General features: G+C 36.7%; 1 protein-coding gene across 1 annotated transcript in view; it reads right to left on the reverse strand.

Moving 5' to 3' along the window:
- Positions 1–219: 219 nt before the first annotated feature.
- The window catches only part of jazf1b (JAZF zinc finger 1b), a 29,870-nt gene continuing 11,843 nt past the window's right edge, over positions 220–18,246 (reverse strand). Inside the window, exons 2-5 of the mRNA XM_067402215.1 lie at positions 14,931–15,003; positions 10,158–10,354; positions 9,116–9,285; positions 220–2,234 (exon numbers count right to left, since the gene is read on the reverse strand). Of these exons, the coding sequence (XP_067258316.1) occupies positions 2,058–2,234; positions 9,116–9,285; positions 10,158–10,354; positions 14,931–15,003 (617 nt within the window). The 3' untranslated portion in view covers positions 220–2,057. The remainder of the gene's footprint in view (positions 2,235–9,115; positions 9,286–10,157; positions 10,355–14,930; positions 15,004–18,246) is intronic.

An 18,246-nucleotide genomic window follows, 5' to 3' on the forward strand; every position in this document is an offset into this window, starting at 1 on the left:
CTAAATTATTTTTTCCTCTGATTTCTTGGCTCAAGATATATATAATGTGTGTATGTGTAAGTGTATAATACATATTAAATGCACATTTTAAGCCTGATATTTAAAAAGAAATCCTGGAATAATAATAATAAATGACAGAAAATTCATTAAACAGATCAAAGGCCATTTTAATATTTAAAATGTAACCAGGTTTACATTTACGAAGCAGCTTTTTTTTTTTTTTTTTTTTTTCCTTTTTGAAAATGTCACCAGCTCCAAAACAACCACTGGTGTCTGACTTCATTACATGTAGGAACATTGTTGTCCAGAAACTTAAGAAAATATAATTTAAATCACTCACATTGAGACAATACAATAAGTACACAATATATCAAATACTTCCCTCTATACTGGCAGTGTAATACTGTTACAATGTTGCATCTAAACCGACACTGCAATTCCAACAACATTAACGTCCATGCAGTGATGTCATAATGAGTGATTGGCAGGCCCTGATCTGGCTGTGATCTCTGGAGGGTCTGGCAACACTTTATACCACCCACAAGTCCAAAAACAAATCAAGTACCTTTCAAATTCAAATGTATGAGTCCACACTTGAATATCTTTGGGTTGGCTGTAACTATACATCTTCCCAGTGACAGGTTAGGGGTATAAAGTTCACACGGACAACACCAGAGACGAGTCAGAATCAGGGTGAATACGCAATCTGAATCGCTTGGCTACACATATACTGTACTGGAATGCTGTGGTGTACCACAATTCAAGGCAACCAGTTTCAATAATCTCACATCTAATAAGCACACTGGAGGTATAGCAAAAGAATGAATTCCCTTAGCTAGAAAAAAGAAGGAGGAAAAACCTTAGAAGCAGAAACCTCCAAAGTGCCATATTAGTCCTTTGAATTTCGCAGCTGATTTGCAGACAGCGTACTGCAACATCAGACTTGTTGGCAATACAAAATGCCCTAAACAGGTTGGCAACTGGTCACTACAAAGTGCTTTATGTTCTTCACCAGATCGCCTAAAGATCGCTGTGGAGTTCTAGAACGCTCCAGAGGCTCTAGAACACTCCGGCCACAGCGGACCCGGGAAGCGTGTAACAGCCTACTCTAAAATACTAACAGATAAGTCGGGCAGGATTATGGTTGTGAAATGCTGGCGATTTGTCACCTGAGAATCATTTGGTGCTTTTCTGAGATTAACAGAAAGGGGGAAAGCACTACGGAAAAACTGCACATCCATAATCGATCCACATTGTCATCTGTGAAGTTCGGATGAAAACATACAAAATAAAACTTAGGAATAAAGTATAGAATTTAGATCTGACTATGAAAGCTAATAGAATATAGTTATATACACAATCTGTAGCTATGAATGTTGCTTATATGGGGTAGATATTGTTACATTTCAAACATTCAGACTTTTCAAGGCTTTCCTGTCTTTCTCACAAAGTGATCAACGTCACGCTGAATCCCTTTTCTTCCATTCGGCGAGAGGCTGGTTATCTAATCGCGCTTCTCTCCTTTCCAAACATATCATCAGTCTTTTACAATAAGCACCTTGCATAAAAAATAAGACAAGGAACATAAAAAGAATAATAGCGAATGTGCAAAAATACAAAACTGTGAACTCTAATAATAAGCAATAGAAACAATAAAAAATAAACAAAACAAAACAAAAAATAAAGCATGCAATTCGGAGTGTAGTGTTTTGAAGGATGGTTGAATCAAATCCTCCTCATGGAGGTACAGAATGATACAGGGATTCAGGTAGTCTTCCTTCAGGAAGAGGAATATAAAAAGATTAAAGTTTCCTCCTCATGAGGAGTGGAATGAAAAGGGAAAATGGAGTCTTACTCTTAAAAGAGTAAAATAGAGACAAAAACGTCCTCCAGATAAATATTTTTTGGATGTCCTCCAAAAATCTGAGGACAAGACGGATCAGCCATAGCTGCTGGTGAGGATGGATATGGAACTGTTCAGTTTGTATTGTATGTACATGTGTGTGGATGCGTTTTGTATTTTACATGTGTGTGTGTGTGTGTGATGTTGGCACTCTCTACTGCTGCATCTTGCGGATGATGTCGGCAGAGACGGGCGGGTGGAAGTTGATGGTGTGGTGTCGAAGCCCCTGAGAGCTTTTGTAACTTTTACCACACCGGCACTTAAAGGGCTTGCGAACGCGGATCTGTGTGCGGTGGCCGTTCTTGGCGTGGTACTTGATACCATTCACATTCTGCAAAAGAGAAAAGCAGAAAACAGAGAATCATCTAGTATCCACAGCCGATATTCACGATAATTGACTACAGGAAAAATTCATTCAATCATTTTTGATTGACCCACAAAACTGTATTTTAAATTTTAAATGAATTAATGCTAAATATTTATAATATATAAACTACTATTTGAAGGTTTGAGGTCATTAAGATTTTTTTAAAGAAATTAATATTTTTATTAAATTGATCAAAAGTGACAGTAAAGACATTTATAATCTTACAAAAGATTTCTAATTCAAATAAATGCTGTTTTTTTTCCTAACTTTCTATTCATCAATGAATACTGAAAAAAAATATTAACTGTTTTCAACACTGATAACAATAAGAAATGTTTCTTGAGCAGCAAATCAGCAAATTAGAATGATTTCTGAAGGATCATGTGACACTGAAGAATTAAAATTTAACTTTGCCATCACAGGAAAAAAAATTATGTTAACCCTCTGGTCCTCTTCGGTTAAAAATGACCGAAAACTTTTACGTTTTTTTTTTTTTTTTTGCTAATATGGTATGAAACTTGGTGACTTCTGTCGCATTAGCTATGTGAACACACAAAAAAATTAAAAGGGTCATAAAAAAATAGTCACAAAATATGGCTCCTTCGCAGTCAAAAATGAATGGAAATGAATGGGAAATACAAAAAAAAATACCAAACTTTTGGTGGTACAAACTACAAATCAGTCACTGTACAGAAAAAAGTGCACAGCAATGAAGGGGTGACACTCCAAAATGTCAAGAGTGCAAAATAGACACCCCCCCTCTCCACACACACATAAATATTAACTAGCACGACTATAAGACTATATTTGTTGCAAATGTTTGAAATAAAATCAATAATTCAGCCACAAAGCATTTAAAAAATGAACAGCAAGAAAGAGGTTACACTCAAAAACATAAACAGAAACACACACTCACTTACACACATGCAAAGACACACACACACAACACACCATAGTACACACACAAATGAACTGGTGTGGCTGTAACAATATGATAAAATTGAGCCAAAAGACCCAAATAAAAGGTTGAAATCAGATCAAACCCAAATTTATTAAGCTGTGATAAAGCATGCCTGTTCATTTATGTTACATTTTTATTGAATTTTGGTGTGGCAAAATGTCCACCTCTGTGTTCAGGTTTGACTGTAGTAAAATTAATGCAAAAACTAACACTTGAAATCAACATTTCAAACAAAAAAAATCTAAACCTTGACAAAAAGTAGTCTTTGAGAATGTCTATGTATAAATCCAAATCCACAACTCAATAAAATTAAGTATCTATGTCTAAAAACACTAGATAATTTATAAGCCACTTTATATAGACCTATATAGGAATCTAGTGGTTACACAATGACATTACACAAGTTTTTCTTTTTTTCCTCCCACCAGATGGCACTAATCTACCTTCAAAAAAAAAAAAAAAGGATTTTAAATGCCTTGTCTCTATTTTAACATGGAATACTTAAATTGATAAATAGTTTGAAAATGTATTCGAAAAAAAATGTGTATTATTTTTGAATGGGGAAAATAGCTAAGTATCATAAAATACCCTCAAAATTCTAAATAATAATCACAAAATATTATTGAACAAAAATATATTTCATTGGGTTTCCTGGGGGGTTTCCTAAACAAAGAGGACCAGAGGGTTAAAATATATTAAAATGAGTGCTGTCAAGTCAATTAATCATGATTAATCGCATCTATCATAAAAGTTTGTTTCTTTGTTTCTTTGAAAAACATATAAAAAAATCTTACAGACCTCAAATATTTGAATGGTAGTGTATAAAAACATATAACTGAACATTAGCAGGCTATGCTAACAAGCTAATTGGTTAGCAGCATCCTAAGCTGCAGTATTATGCTGAGTATTTATCTATACATTTATATATTTATCTAGATTATATTTATCAATACATCAGACAGCTAAAAAATATATATATTTCACACAATCTACAGCTTCAGTTATAAGTAAATGTAACATCATTTACAGACATTAATGGTTGTATTAACAGTTCAAAAGACAAGTGATTTTGTAGGATTTCTAATCAGGAAGTGAAAAGAATCCCCATTAAAAGTTCTTTTAGCCAATGGAATGGTTTTGAGGTCCAATTCCAGAGAGCACATCTGCAGCCTACGCTGTGCAAACAAATGTTGTTTTACAATCCAATTCAATTATCACAAGTTTTAAATTCTGTATTGACATTATAACATCATTTATCAATAATATGATCTGTGACTAAAAATGCACTTTAATAATTCCAGACACATAAAACATCCAGTGTTGTGTGAAATCATGAAGAAACCCGTCAGCTGTTTGACAGAGGTGGAGACCAGGCACTGACTGAAGCCAAATAAACCCACATCTAACAGTACATCTGAACATGCAAAGACACCCTCATGGCTGTCATCATCCATTTCCTCTCTCTCTTATTGAATGCAGCTCTTACAGGCTGCACATCATTTATCTCAGCAGCCAGAACCAGATGGCAGTGGAAAATCTCATAAAACACACAGGCCTTGCAGTGGACTGCATGTATGTCTTTAAAATGTACGTCAAGCTACCAGTCTTGTCCATATTACAGCTCTTAGTGTTAATAAACTCTTTGACGGCTAAACAATGAGAGGCCAGCATTCACTGTTTGATCATATTTGTGACACTGGTGATTGGTACTGTTTATAGATACACATGTGTGCTGTAAACTTGCTTTTTAGAGAATGAAATCCTAATAAACAGGTTTAAATAATGGTGGCAATACATTTCTCTTCAGATATGCATTAAAATAATAAGAAAGAATATTACTTTTTAATACAAATAATTCTATAAAAATTATATTCAAATATATCAGTGGTTCCCAGACTTTGAGATATGCCTTGACATATTTTCATGTCTTGAGGCTGTCTACACTGGACGTGACAAAGCGAACATTGCAAATCCATTTGTCCTTTGTGTCAGAATTTGCGTGAATGCTTGGAGTAGGTCAGAAATTTGCTGTGTCGCGTCACGCAGCTTTCAGAGTAGACAGCGTCACTGATTATAACTGCTTTTGACACCTTGTTTTGGTAGTTGTGACGTTTGAAGTAAATGCATTGTCTGTTACTCCACAACAACAGACTGCGAGTCATCTTGAGGTAACAAAATATGTAAAATTAATATTTTGTGTTTAATTACTTACTTTTGTGGTAAGTAGGTGCATAATATGCGGGATAATTTCGCAGTGTGGTCTTGTATCACCCTAAAGAGGTTTATTTTGCATAACCTGCTGACTTTACACTATTCCTTAGCCTTGCCACTCCCCCCTTTTTATAACTTCCATAGACTTTAAAGGTGCCCTCGAATGAAAAATTGAATTTATCTCGGCATAGTTGAATAACAAGAGTTCAGTACATGGAAATGACATATATTGAGTTTCAAACCCCATTGCTTCCTCCTTCTTATGTAAATCTCGTTTTGTTTAAAAGACTTCCGGAAAACACACGGATCTCAACATAACACCGACTGTTACGTAACAGTCGGGATCATTTATATGTATGCCCCCAATATTTGCATATATGCCAGCCCATGTTCAAGCATTAGACAAGGAAAAGCAGTATTAACGTCTGGATCCGTTGCTATTTTCATTTTTAAACACTTGCAGTCTGTATAATTCATAAACACAACTTCATTCTTTATAAATCTCTCCAACAGTGTGTAATGTTAGCTTTAGCCACAGAGCACTATCAAACTCATTCAGAATCAAACATAAACACCAAAATAAATATTTTACTCACATAATTCAAAGCATGCATATACAGCATGCATGACGAACATCTTGTAAAGATCCATTTGAGGGTTATATTAGCTGTGTGAACTTTGTAAATGCGCTGTAATATAGTCAAGAGCTCGTGTGGCAGTGGGCACGCGATTTAAAGGGGCGACTGAAAAAAATCAGTGCATAGTTAATGATGCCCCAAAATAGGCAGTTAAAAAAAATTATAAAAAAAAATCTATGGGGTATTTTGAGCTGAAACTTCACAGACACATTCAGGAGACACCTTAGACTTATATTACATCTTGTGAAAAAGCATTCTTGGGCACCTTTAAACAAAAAGATGGACCATGCACCGTCACATTCTACCATTTTTGAAAAGTGAAGCCGCTGTGGTGAGAAATCAAGTCCCCTCTGGAATCGGGTCAACGAACTTTTAATGTGTAGTATTTTTAGTGACGAGAATGCTTTTTGTGCGCCAAAAAAACAAGATAACGACTTTTCAACAATATCTCATGATAGCTGATTTCAAAACACTGCTTCGGAGCTTTACAAATCTTTTGTTTTTAATTATTGATTTGGATCTCCTATCAAACGGCTACACTGCTGAAATCATGTGACTTTGGCGCTCCGAACCACTGATTCGATTCGTAAAGCTTCAAAGCTTCATGAAGCAGTGTTTTGAAATCGGCCATCACTAGATACTGTTGAAAAGTCTTATTTTGTTTTTTTGGCACACAAAAAGTATTCTCGTCACTTTATAATATTAAGGTAGAACCACCGAACTCACATGAACTGAATTAAATGAACTTGAACTTGAGAGGTTCAGTGGCTTTGCTCTCAATAGAGGCCTCACTGAGCCATTGGATTTCATCACATTATTTTAATTTGTGTTCTGAAGATGAACGAAGGTCTTACGGGTGTGGAACGACATGAGGGTGAGTAATTAATGACAGAATTTTCATTTTTGGGTGAACTAACCCTTTAATGTAATCATCATCATGCAATAGTGAAATAGGTTATAATTAGTCAAGATATCACAATAACAACTTTTGATCAGGCATTACCGCCTGGGTCCTAAAGGAGAACCGATTCCTGGGGGGAACACGATTTCTCATGACACCACCAATGTCCAAATATGGCACTGACATCTTGAAGCCCTAGCCTGTGCAGTAGTGAACTCAGAGCACAGTAGTTAGCATGAAGTGGGGTTGTGGTATCAAAGCCCCGCCCACACTCCCGCAGAATCGGTTAGTACAGTTTACTGCAGAACAACTTGTTATGTTGGTGTGAAATAAACAGTTATGGAAATGTAGAAATTAAAGTTAAAGCTCCAATCTCCTCCTGAAAATACTGAAAAAGTTTGTTGGTGCCTCAGAGAAGCTGTAAATCTCAGCTGTCAATCAAGATGTCAAACCCCTGGATTTATACTGTAGCATCAAATAACTAACTAAATATTACCATACTTATTTAAAGGTGCCCTAGAATTAAAAAAATTATTTATCTCGGCATAGTTAATTAACAAGAGTTCAGTACATGGAAATGACATACAGTGAGTTTCAAACTCTATTGTTTCCTCCTTCTTATATAAATCTCATTTGTTTAAAAGACCTCTGAAAAACAGGCGAATCTCAACATAACACCGACTGTTACGTAACAGTCGGTGTGCACGCCCCCAATATTTGCATATGCCAGCCCATGTTCAAGAATTAGACAAGGGCAGCCAGTATTAACGTCTGGATGTGCACAGCTGAATCATCAGACTAGGTAAGCAAGCAAGAAAAACAGTGAAAAATGGCAGATGGAGCAATAATAACTGACATGATCCATGATAACATGATATTTTTAGTAGGGCTGCACGATATATCGCATGTGATTGTCATGCGCATTTCGTCAGTAAAGTTCCCTGATTACCGTTAAATCGCCATCACCTGCTTTCAAATGGAGCGGCATTTAATAGACAGAGCCGTAGATCACTGATAAGCCACGCAATATTGCGTTCATATCGCAGATGAATCGCCTTCGATAATGAACGCAATATTGCGTGGTTTGTCAGTGAACTACGGCTCTGTCTATTAAATGCCGCTCCATTTGAAAGCAGGTGATGGCGATTTAGTGGCAATCAGGGAACCGACTTTACTGACGAAATGCGCGTGACAATCTCATGCGATATATCGTGCAGCCCTAATTTTTAGTGATATTTGTAAATTGTCTTTCTAAATGTTTCGTTAGCATGTTGCTAATGTACTGTTAAATGTGGTTAAAGTTACCATCGTTTATTACTGTATTCACAGAGACAAGAGCCATCGCTATTTCCATTTTTAAACACTTGCAGTCTGTATAATTCATAAACACATCTTCATTCTTTATAAATCTCTCCAATAGTGTGTAATGTTAGCATTAGCCACGGAGCACTATCAAACTCATTCAGAATCAAATGTAAACATCCAAATAAATACCATACTCAGATAATCTGACGCATGCATGCAGTATGCATGACGAACACTTTGTAAAGAACAATTTTGAGGGTTATATTAGTTGCGTGAACTTTGCTTATGCTGTTTAAGGCATGCGTGAGCTCCGGGGGTGGGGAACTCCGGGGATTTAAAGGGGCCGCAGCATGAATCGGCGTATTTCTAATTATGCCCCAAAATAGGCAGTTAAAACAATTAATGAAAAAAAAAATCTATGGGGTATTTTGAGCTGAAACTTCACAGACACATTCAGGGGACACCTTAGACTTATATTACATCTTTTAAAAAAAAGTTCGATGGCACCTTTAAAAAACGAACACTTGAACTTACATCAGCATGATAAAAACTACCTATAATGACAGAAACCATCTTTGTCTCACGTCCCATTAAATTAAAAAGAGGGTGGGGTTTAAGACCTATACTGCAGCCAGACACCTGGGGGCGATCAAAATGCTTTGGCTTCACTTTTCAGGACTAGTGCGGCACACTTGATAACCCCCTAAGGATCGCGCCCAGTATGGGAATCACTGATTTTTTAAATTATCAGGATTTCTCTAGTCTTGAGGATCATCCACAAATACACATTGAACAGACACTTGAAACCATTTATTTGAAGTCCTTTTACCTTGTATCTCTTTTTGCATCCAGGCACGGGACATGCAAAGGGTTTCTCATCACCGCCATTCATGCACATGGAACTGAGGATGGATTCAGAACTAATGGCACTTTCGGTGGTCCATGACTCGTCACTGTCGGACTCTTCGTATTCTGCTTCCTCCTCATCATACTCACTGCCTGAGAGTACATAGCAAAGAAATCATTTAGTAATTGATCATGTTATGGAACAGTCAATCCTTTAAAACTTACTAGGCTACATATTTAACCACTACACCACCAGAAAACAGCACTTCCCATCATCCACCACAGCAGAAATACAAAAGCTTTAAAGTCGGCATGAAACAGAAGTCGTCTTCTCTTCCCTATTGTGATGTATATCTGAGTGAAATGGCTTCTACAAGAAAAAAATGTGGCGCGAGACTTGTTTTAATCCATCAGGAATGGATGGTTTTGGTTTGCCTTTTCTGTGATCTCATGTGAGTGACAGGTTGTCCCGAACTCGTGCCAGTAAACATGTGATTTCATTTTTTGATGGTGACTTTAAGGCAAACTGGTACAGTAATCTTTCTCACAGTCCTCATCAGAATTCTGTGCCCAGCCAGCAAAGCATTTGCATTTTATGAGAAAGAATCTGGAAGGCATAAGAAGGTCTAAGGGTTAATGCACAGTAATAGTATGATACCAGCAATTTGGAGACTATTTAGTTTGTGTTCCAAACCCACACAAATAAAATGCCTAAAACATCTAATTGTGGCAGAGAGAGCACATGTTGCCCGAGAGAAGGCCATGGGAAACAGCAGCTTTGAAAAAAAAAAAAAATGTGTGACTCAGAATGTGATTATTTTATTATCTATTACAACAGAACATCAAACAAGCACGGCAGGTTTATTGCAGTTATTACCCAAAATTCATCTTTCTAGGAAACTTAATAAGCATAAAACAAACTTAAAAGCTGTTACAGATGACATATGTGTATGTAAGTACGTTTACAGAGTCAGTCAGACACACAGCCGGAATAAAAAGCAGGAGTGTGTGTTTGATGGGACTACCTGTGGGGGTGCTGCTCCTGAATGAAGACGAGGGCGTGATGGGCGGGGTCACGGGCGGGGTGAGGTTGCCGCTATTGTGGCGGGGGGGCGTGGCCACGCTGTTGCGTGAAAGGCTGCCCGTCAGTGAGAGTGACAGCTTCGGCTGAACTTTCTTCTTCAGAGATTCATGCTCCCGCCGCGCTGCATCTGTCATAAACCTAAAGAGAGAAGTGAACTTTATTACATGAAACTCTTAGTCTTAGTCTACTTAAACAAAATGTATAACGTAAAAGCCACAAATTGATCTAGCCATACACAAAGTAGCACATTTGCCATCTTCAGTGTTCCCACACTTTTTGATTAATTCATTTCCACGACTTTTCTAGGTGTTTGTGATTACACAAAGAAAAAATAAATAATAAAGTACACAAAGAATTTTCCAGACAATTAAAATTTATATTAAAAAAAATATGTGTATATATATATATATATATTCACTCACTACAAAAAGTTCGATATTTCCAGCCCTGTATCTGTCCACTCTAACTGAAAGAAAAATACCTTGACAAGATACAGACAGTAAACACAATGTAACAATGAAAATGAGTTGGCACAGGAATACATGGCTGTTAACTGAAAAAGCTTGGGGCAAAAATGAAGCACATTTGCACTTGTATTTCACATGCATCAGGTTCAGCAAAACCAATGGTAAGTATTTTAACCAATACATAAGCCGATATGTCAAAATTTGACAGTACTAGAGCAACACAGGTTAATCATCATGTTTTAATTAATTGAATTAATAATTAATATTTTTTACATTAATATGTTATGTTTATATGTTTTAGTAAATGTTGATTAATGTACACTACTGGGGTCAGTCAGTTTTTTTTTTTTAAAGAAATTAATACTTTTATTCAGCAATGATACAATACATTCATCAAAAGTAACAGTAAAGACATTTATAATTTTACAAAAGATTTTCAGCTCAAATATATGCTGTTCTTATAAACTTTTAATTCCTCAAAGAATCTTGAAAGAAACATCACGGTTTTCCCAAAAAACAAAACAAAACAAAAAAATCACTGATAACTTTAAAAAATATTTCTTAATCTACAGATCAGCATATTAGTATGATTTCTGAAGGATCATGTGACACTGAAGACTAGAGTAATGATGATTGTTGAAAACTACATAAAGTACATTTTAAATATATTATTTAAAATATAATTTTTAAAAAAATGTAATAATATTACTGTTTTTACTGTATTTATGTTCAAATAAATGCAGCCTTGGTGAGCATCAGAAAACATTTTTGAATGGTAGTGTGTGTATCAGATGGGTATCCTTGCTTTTAACACCATTTTTAAGAGTCTGTTTCAAGTTAAAACTGGTTCAACTTTAATAAACGTGTTTTGAGACATCTGCATTCTATTCCATTCGATCAGATGCACTCCATCTTTCTGTTTCTGAATGCAAGAACGTTCTGTGAGGACGGCCCCTAATTCTTTCCAAACAAGGGTGATGTACTGTGTGTCCATGTACAACCGATGTGCCAACTCTAACCAACAGGACCACAAAGTGGAAATGAAATGTTTTGCAATTGTAAAAGTCTTTCATAAACATACATTGCTCTCAGTTCCAAAATACCAGGCCAACCTGCTACAGCTTACAGGTTCATCATCTGTCATATAAGTCTATATGTTGTGATTCAGCTGATTCAGTGGGGCCTAAAATCCACCTCATAACACCACGTTTGCTCCAAGTTATTTTGTTGCATTATAAAACTGTCAGTAAACGTATGTAATAAAGCATAAATGTTCACACAGACATTATTAAGGCTGGTGTGGAGTTAAAAGATTACCAGCAGAAGCCACATAAAGCAGTAATACAAGAAGAAAAGTGTCTCCTCTTCGTTACGCAAGAATTTCCACCACCATTCAGCCTATTAAAGCAGTTTAACACTGAAGCTGCTTTCTGTCTCTGAGCTCGGAGTATTCCTACACAAACCGCATTCAACAGTGTCGAGTGGAAATGAGTGTATATGAAGAGAACAAGGGTGATGGTTTGAAGTTCATTATAGCTTCATAAACTGACCAGATCCCTTAGAGTAGACGAGACTTGACCACACACGGCCATTTTCCAGAAACTACAGAATCCCATTAAAGAAAATGCTGGTCTGCTCTCATATATATCATGAAGAGAATCATCTTTGTTATTTGGTTGCTCAACAGTTTCAAGATTGAAAAACTTATATTACAACATATATTACTGACCCAAGTCTATTAATCACCTGATTACTCACTATTTTTCTATTTGCATAATACATAGCAAAACCCTCAGGGTTATGTATTTTTTATTTTTACTGTAATATTTTAATGTATACCATTTCATATTATGTTCCATCTTTATGTTTGTATTTTTTTTATAAAACATATTTGTGGTGTTCCACATTGTGGTAAACAAACTAAACAAAGTTAACACCTGCTTGGCCTCAGAGTAAAGAGGAGTGTAAAATTCCTATCAAATTAAAATATTTTATTATGAAATATGAAATAAATAAATATACACACAACTTATGTACATATATATATATATATATATTTATATTGGGGTGTAACGGTACATGTATTCATCGCAAACTGCCATGGTACAGACATCACGGTTCGGTGCATACAGTCAGACGATGAACAGTCAGTCACAGGCCATTCACATTCCAATCCAGAAGGGGGCGTGTGCGGTAATGCAACACTGTTTGCTAACTGTCACAACAGGAAAAAATGCAGAAGAAGAAGAACAGACGAGTGTAATCTCTCAAACAGTGTTTCAACTGCAGAAAGACATCATTAAAACAGCTTGAGAATAATATCTCACGCAGCAATACATTTACCTCAGGCAAGTCATTTAGTGTCCACAGCATGCTCAATTCAACTCACATTTATTAGTATAGCACTTTTCACAATACTTATTATTTCAAAGTAGCTTTACAGAAAATGCACGTGTCTTTTGTGGACATATGTGGGCTGCTATCAGAGATGACTGTGTCCAAGTAATGTATTTCAGAAATGTAAATATACAAATCACAGTTAGCTAACATAATGTATTAATTTAGTTCACCAGAGAAATGAACTCTAGAGGGGGCATTACACTAAACATATGCATTATATTAGCTTATTTATTCACTATATTTACTTTGCCTGTTAGTAATGTCTTAATTATTTATGAAATATATATATATGTTTAAATAAATTTATCATGAAACACTTAATGCATCGTGTTTCCTTCTGGAGCATCAGTGAATGTTTGAACCTTTTTTAAAGGTGCCCAAGAATGCTTTTTCACAAGATGTAATATAAGTCTAAGGTGTCCCCTGAATGTGTCTGTGAAGTTTCAGCTCAAAATACCCCATAGATTTTTTTTAATAAATTTTTTTAACTGCCTATTTTGGCGCATCATTAACTATACACTGATTTTGGCAGCGCGCCGCCCCTTTAAATCACGTGCTCCATGCCACACGAGCTCTCGACTATATTACAGTGCATTTACAAAGTTCACACAGCTAATATAACCCTCAAATGGATCTTTACAAGATGTTGATTCTGTATGAGTTTGAGGCTGTGATCCTTGGCTAACGGCTAATGCTACACTGTTGGAGAGATTTATAAAGAATGAAGTTGTGTTTATGAATTATACAGTCTGCAAGTGTTTAAAAATGAAAATAGCAACGGCTCTTGTCTCCATGAATACTGTAAGAAACGATGGTAAATTTAACCACATTTAACAGTACATTAGCAACATGCTAACAAAACATTTAGAAAGACAAATATCACTAAAAATATCATGCTATCATGGATCATGTCAGTTATTATTGCTCCATCTGCCATTTTTCGCTGTTGTTCTTGCTTGCTTACCTTGTCTGTGCACAGATCCAGACGTTAATACTGCCTTTCCTTGTCTAATGCCTTGAACATGAGCTGGCATATGCAAATATTGGGGTCATACATATTAATGATCCCGACTGTTACGTAACAGTCGGTGTTATGTTGAGATCCGCGTGTTTTCCGGAAGTCTTTTAAACAAATGAGATTTATATAAGAAGGAGGAAACAATGGAGTTTGAGACTCACTGTATGTCATTTCCATGTACTGAACTCTTGTTATTCAACTATGCCAAGATAAATTCAATTTTTGATTCTAGGGCACCTTTAATAGTTGATTAAAAGATGAATCTCAAAATCATTCAGTCACTGCTGGAAAGGGTTCAAATATGCAAAAATGCTTGAAAACTAAAATTTCTGCAAGACCTGGAGGATTTTTCTGAAGAACAGAGCTCAGTTTAACTGCTCAGGACAAACAACAGACTCATGAACAACCATCACAAAACATAAAAACAGTCGTGGATCATCAGTATTGACAATCAATGGTTCACATACTTATGAATGGGGTTATTTTAATAAATTCAGCTATTGTTTTGTCTTGTGAACTAAAGATGAACATCTTTTATGTAAAATATCTTACTCAGGACAGTACTAAATAAAAAATAACATGCATTTTGTATGATCTCACTTATTTTATTAAAATTATTCACATTTTCACAGATTCTGCAAGTGTTTCACATACTTTTTCATGCCACTGTATGTACATTTATATTTGTATCTATTTATCAATCTATAGATACACGCATAAATCTCTCTCTCTCTCTCATATATATATATTATATATATTATATATATATATATATATATATATATATATATATATATATACACTAATAATAACATATATAGTATTTTACCTGTTAATGTAGCTGAGGGCGACGTATGTAGGCTGCTGCAGTTCCTGTTTCTCCAACACACGAGGATCTGTATCTAAACGAAACAGAGAGATGAATAATTCACTAGACTGACATGGATACAAACAAACACACCACAAAAAAAAACAACCAAGAGCACTTTGAGGCTTTTTGGTTTTCAGTACTGTGACAATATATTCTCAACAACGTTCACAAAAGGCATATATAAAACTCTTCGGGTGACAGCAGTGTTGTTTACCTGTTTGAATCTGTCTGTGTCACCCCAGAGTCATTCTGTGGCATCAGAGTCAGTGAGTTTTTTGGAAGTTTACGTGTCATTGCCAGAATGAAGCTATTACACACTTTATTGTTAAAGTCATTGACTTTCAAACTCAATACTAGATTCTGCCACACAACATGTCCACAATCACTTGCAGATGGCAATTAACTCCATTAATCAAGTTTTTTTCATTAAACTCTACTTAGCGGCAGAATAAATCAGCACTTCTCAGAGCGTCTGCATGAGAGAGAGACTGGACTGGGCTATGGAGAGCATATCCAATGGCTGTTTGGTAAAACTCAAGACAGCCATTTGGTTAGTGTCACACCACACCACACTCAACGAGCTCTCTGCCATTCCTCCCAGATGTGCTCATTTTCTGCACACCAGGGCCACCCAGAGCAGCCTCCAACTGGATCCAAATGCCCGCACGCCATGGCAAAGATGGATTTTGTTTTTCTTTTTTTTTTTTAGCTATACATATTAAAGAGTCGACTTCAAAAATGAAGATATCTGTTTTGGGTCTGTTCTGTCAAAACGGCTAGTGACTCAATGCGGTCAATGCTGTCACGAAGCGTCCCTGCTGCGCCACTGTGGACTACGCTGCCACCTTGTGGCGAATGCGTATAATTTAAAATCCTTTCAACTAGGTTAAGTTAGCTCACTCGCTTATTGTTATTTTAAGTTCCATTCAAACACAAAGCAGCTGAAACATCTCTAAACTGCGTTCCATTGCCTACAAAAATCCGCTTAACGTCCCAGCAACTGCAACGTCCCTTCTGTGGTCGGCTGTGCCCGCATACCAGCGGCTCTGCCAGGGTAATGTTTTTCAGATGCCTGTCTCTCAGGGCATTCTCCAACACCATTAACACAAGCACTGCCAAAACACGGTTTCATCTAATGAGCCTCCACTGTGCTCCCCCGTGATGCGTCTCAATGCCTCTTTTTATGCTTCTGCTGTGAGTAAACACATTTCTTTCTGCCCCGTTTAACCCGAACCATATTTGTCTCAGCTCTCCGAAACCACGCGGCACCCTGGCGTGCAAGACCGGCGATTCCGGCCAGCGTGGCATCATCATCATCACACACTCCACTCCGAGGCTCTGCAGACTCTGCCACCTGGCTGTTACCATGGCGACGCCCAACGCAATCTCATGGTAATTCATAACTATCTTATGTTTTGGAGATTTAGTGGGTAAAGGTCCGTCGCAACAACACATGTTGGGCACGAATATTCAATCATTTTCGCATTCGATTTGTCTATTCATTTATGTGCCCTCATAATCTTTAATCAACTTCCCCTCACACTTGCAGCTACGGCTGCGTCCCAAATGACACCCTAAACCCTCACGGTCTTCATCTGAGTCGCCCTCCGAAGTCGGAGTGAAAACAATCATGGCCGCCATTTTGAAAGGTCGTTTCAAACTTAAGTGCTCAAAACTGGCCACTTCAAAGGGCCCTTCGTAATGAAGTATTTTGAAGGGTACAACTGATGGACACTTCAGGCCCCCATGATCCTTTGCACAGGGAAGTTGTTTAACATCACAGAATAGGTACAGAAGGTTAGGATTTTGATTTTACTTATAAATGTATAAATATAGTATTTTTCTATACTACTGTAATATTTATATGAGTTAGATTGGGTACATTATTATGGTCAAAACGACATTGTACTTCAACAATAATACTTTACAGCTCCCTTTATCAGTCCATTCAAATGTTTCAAATACATAGATACAATGTAAAAGACCGGCAGTAGCTTATAATGTTACTACAGTAAATGAATGCGTATTAAAAGATTAGTTCACTTTCAAATTAAAATTTTCTGATAATTTACTCACCCCCATGTCATCCAAGATGTTCATGTCTTTCTTTCTTCAGTCGAAAAGAAATGAAGGTTTTTGATGAAAACATTCCAGGATTTTTCTCCATATAGTGGACTTCAATGGAGCCCAAACGGTTGAAGGTCAAAATTACAGTTTCATTGCAGCTTCAAAGCATTCTACACATCCCAGACGAGGAATAAGGGTCTTATCTAGAGAAACCATCACTCATCTTGTAAAAAGAAAATACAAATTTTATATGTTTTAACCATAAACGCTCATCTTGAACTAGCTCTGTTCTTCTTCTCTATTTGAATTCCAGCAGTGTAGATGCTGCTAAGTGTATTACTGCCCTCCACATGTTAAAGTTTGAACTAAATTGTCATATTCAATATGCTAGTGCAAGTTTATAACAATTAGTTCAAACTTTGACCTCTTGAGGGCAATACACTTAGCAGTGTCTACACTGCTGGAATTCTTTTTAGAGAGCTAGTTCAAGATGAGCATTTATGGTTAATATGTATAATTTAATTTTGTTATTTTTTAGAAAATGAGCAATGGTTTCTCTAGATAAGACCCTTATTCCTCATCAGGGATCATGTAGAACAATTTGAAGCTGCAGTGAAACTGTAATTTTGACCTTTAACCGTTTGGGCTCCATTGAGTCCACTATAAGGAGAATAATCCTGGAATGTTTTCATCAAAAACCTTCATTTCTTTTCGACTGAAGAGAGAAGGACATCTTGGATGACATGGGGGTGAGTAAATTATCAGGAAATTTTAATTTGAAAGTGAACTAATCCTTTAATACAAAGAGTAAACCAGGGGGAAAAAGACGAAGGCACCTCCTTGATTGCCACGTTAAGATGACGCAGAAGTGCGTTCCAAAAAAAGGAGTATTTTTGACCCCTACACCCTTCATCACTTCGAAGCTCCCACTCCGGAGGGTAAACCCTTTATATAGGGATAGGGATGGGCATAGGAATAAGCCCTTTCGAATGGGACACCCTACGGTCTCGTGGACTTAACAGACATGCACACACAGCAGCCATTATAAGTCCACAAGACCGAAAGTGCACTTGAAGTGGGCCATTTGGGACAAAGCCTACATCTCTTCTCTGATGATGTAATTACTGGGACTAGGGCGGGACAACCTGTCACTCACATGACATCATAGCAATAGAGTGCATCGGAGTCCGCCCCCTTTTCCAGCAGC

This window comes from Chanodichthys erythropterus, chromosome 2, assembly GCF_024489055.1.
Source record: "Chanodichthys erythropterus isolate Z2021 chromosome 2, ASM2448905v1, whole genome shotgun sequence".
In the NCBI taxonomy this organism is placed as follows: Eukaryota; Metazoa; Chordata; class Actinopteri; order Cypriniformes; family Xenocyprididae; genus Chanodichthys; species Chanodichthys erythropterus.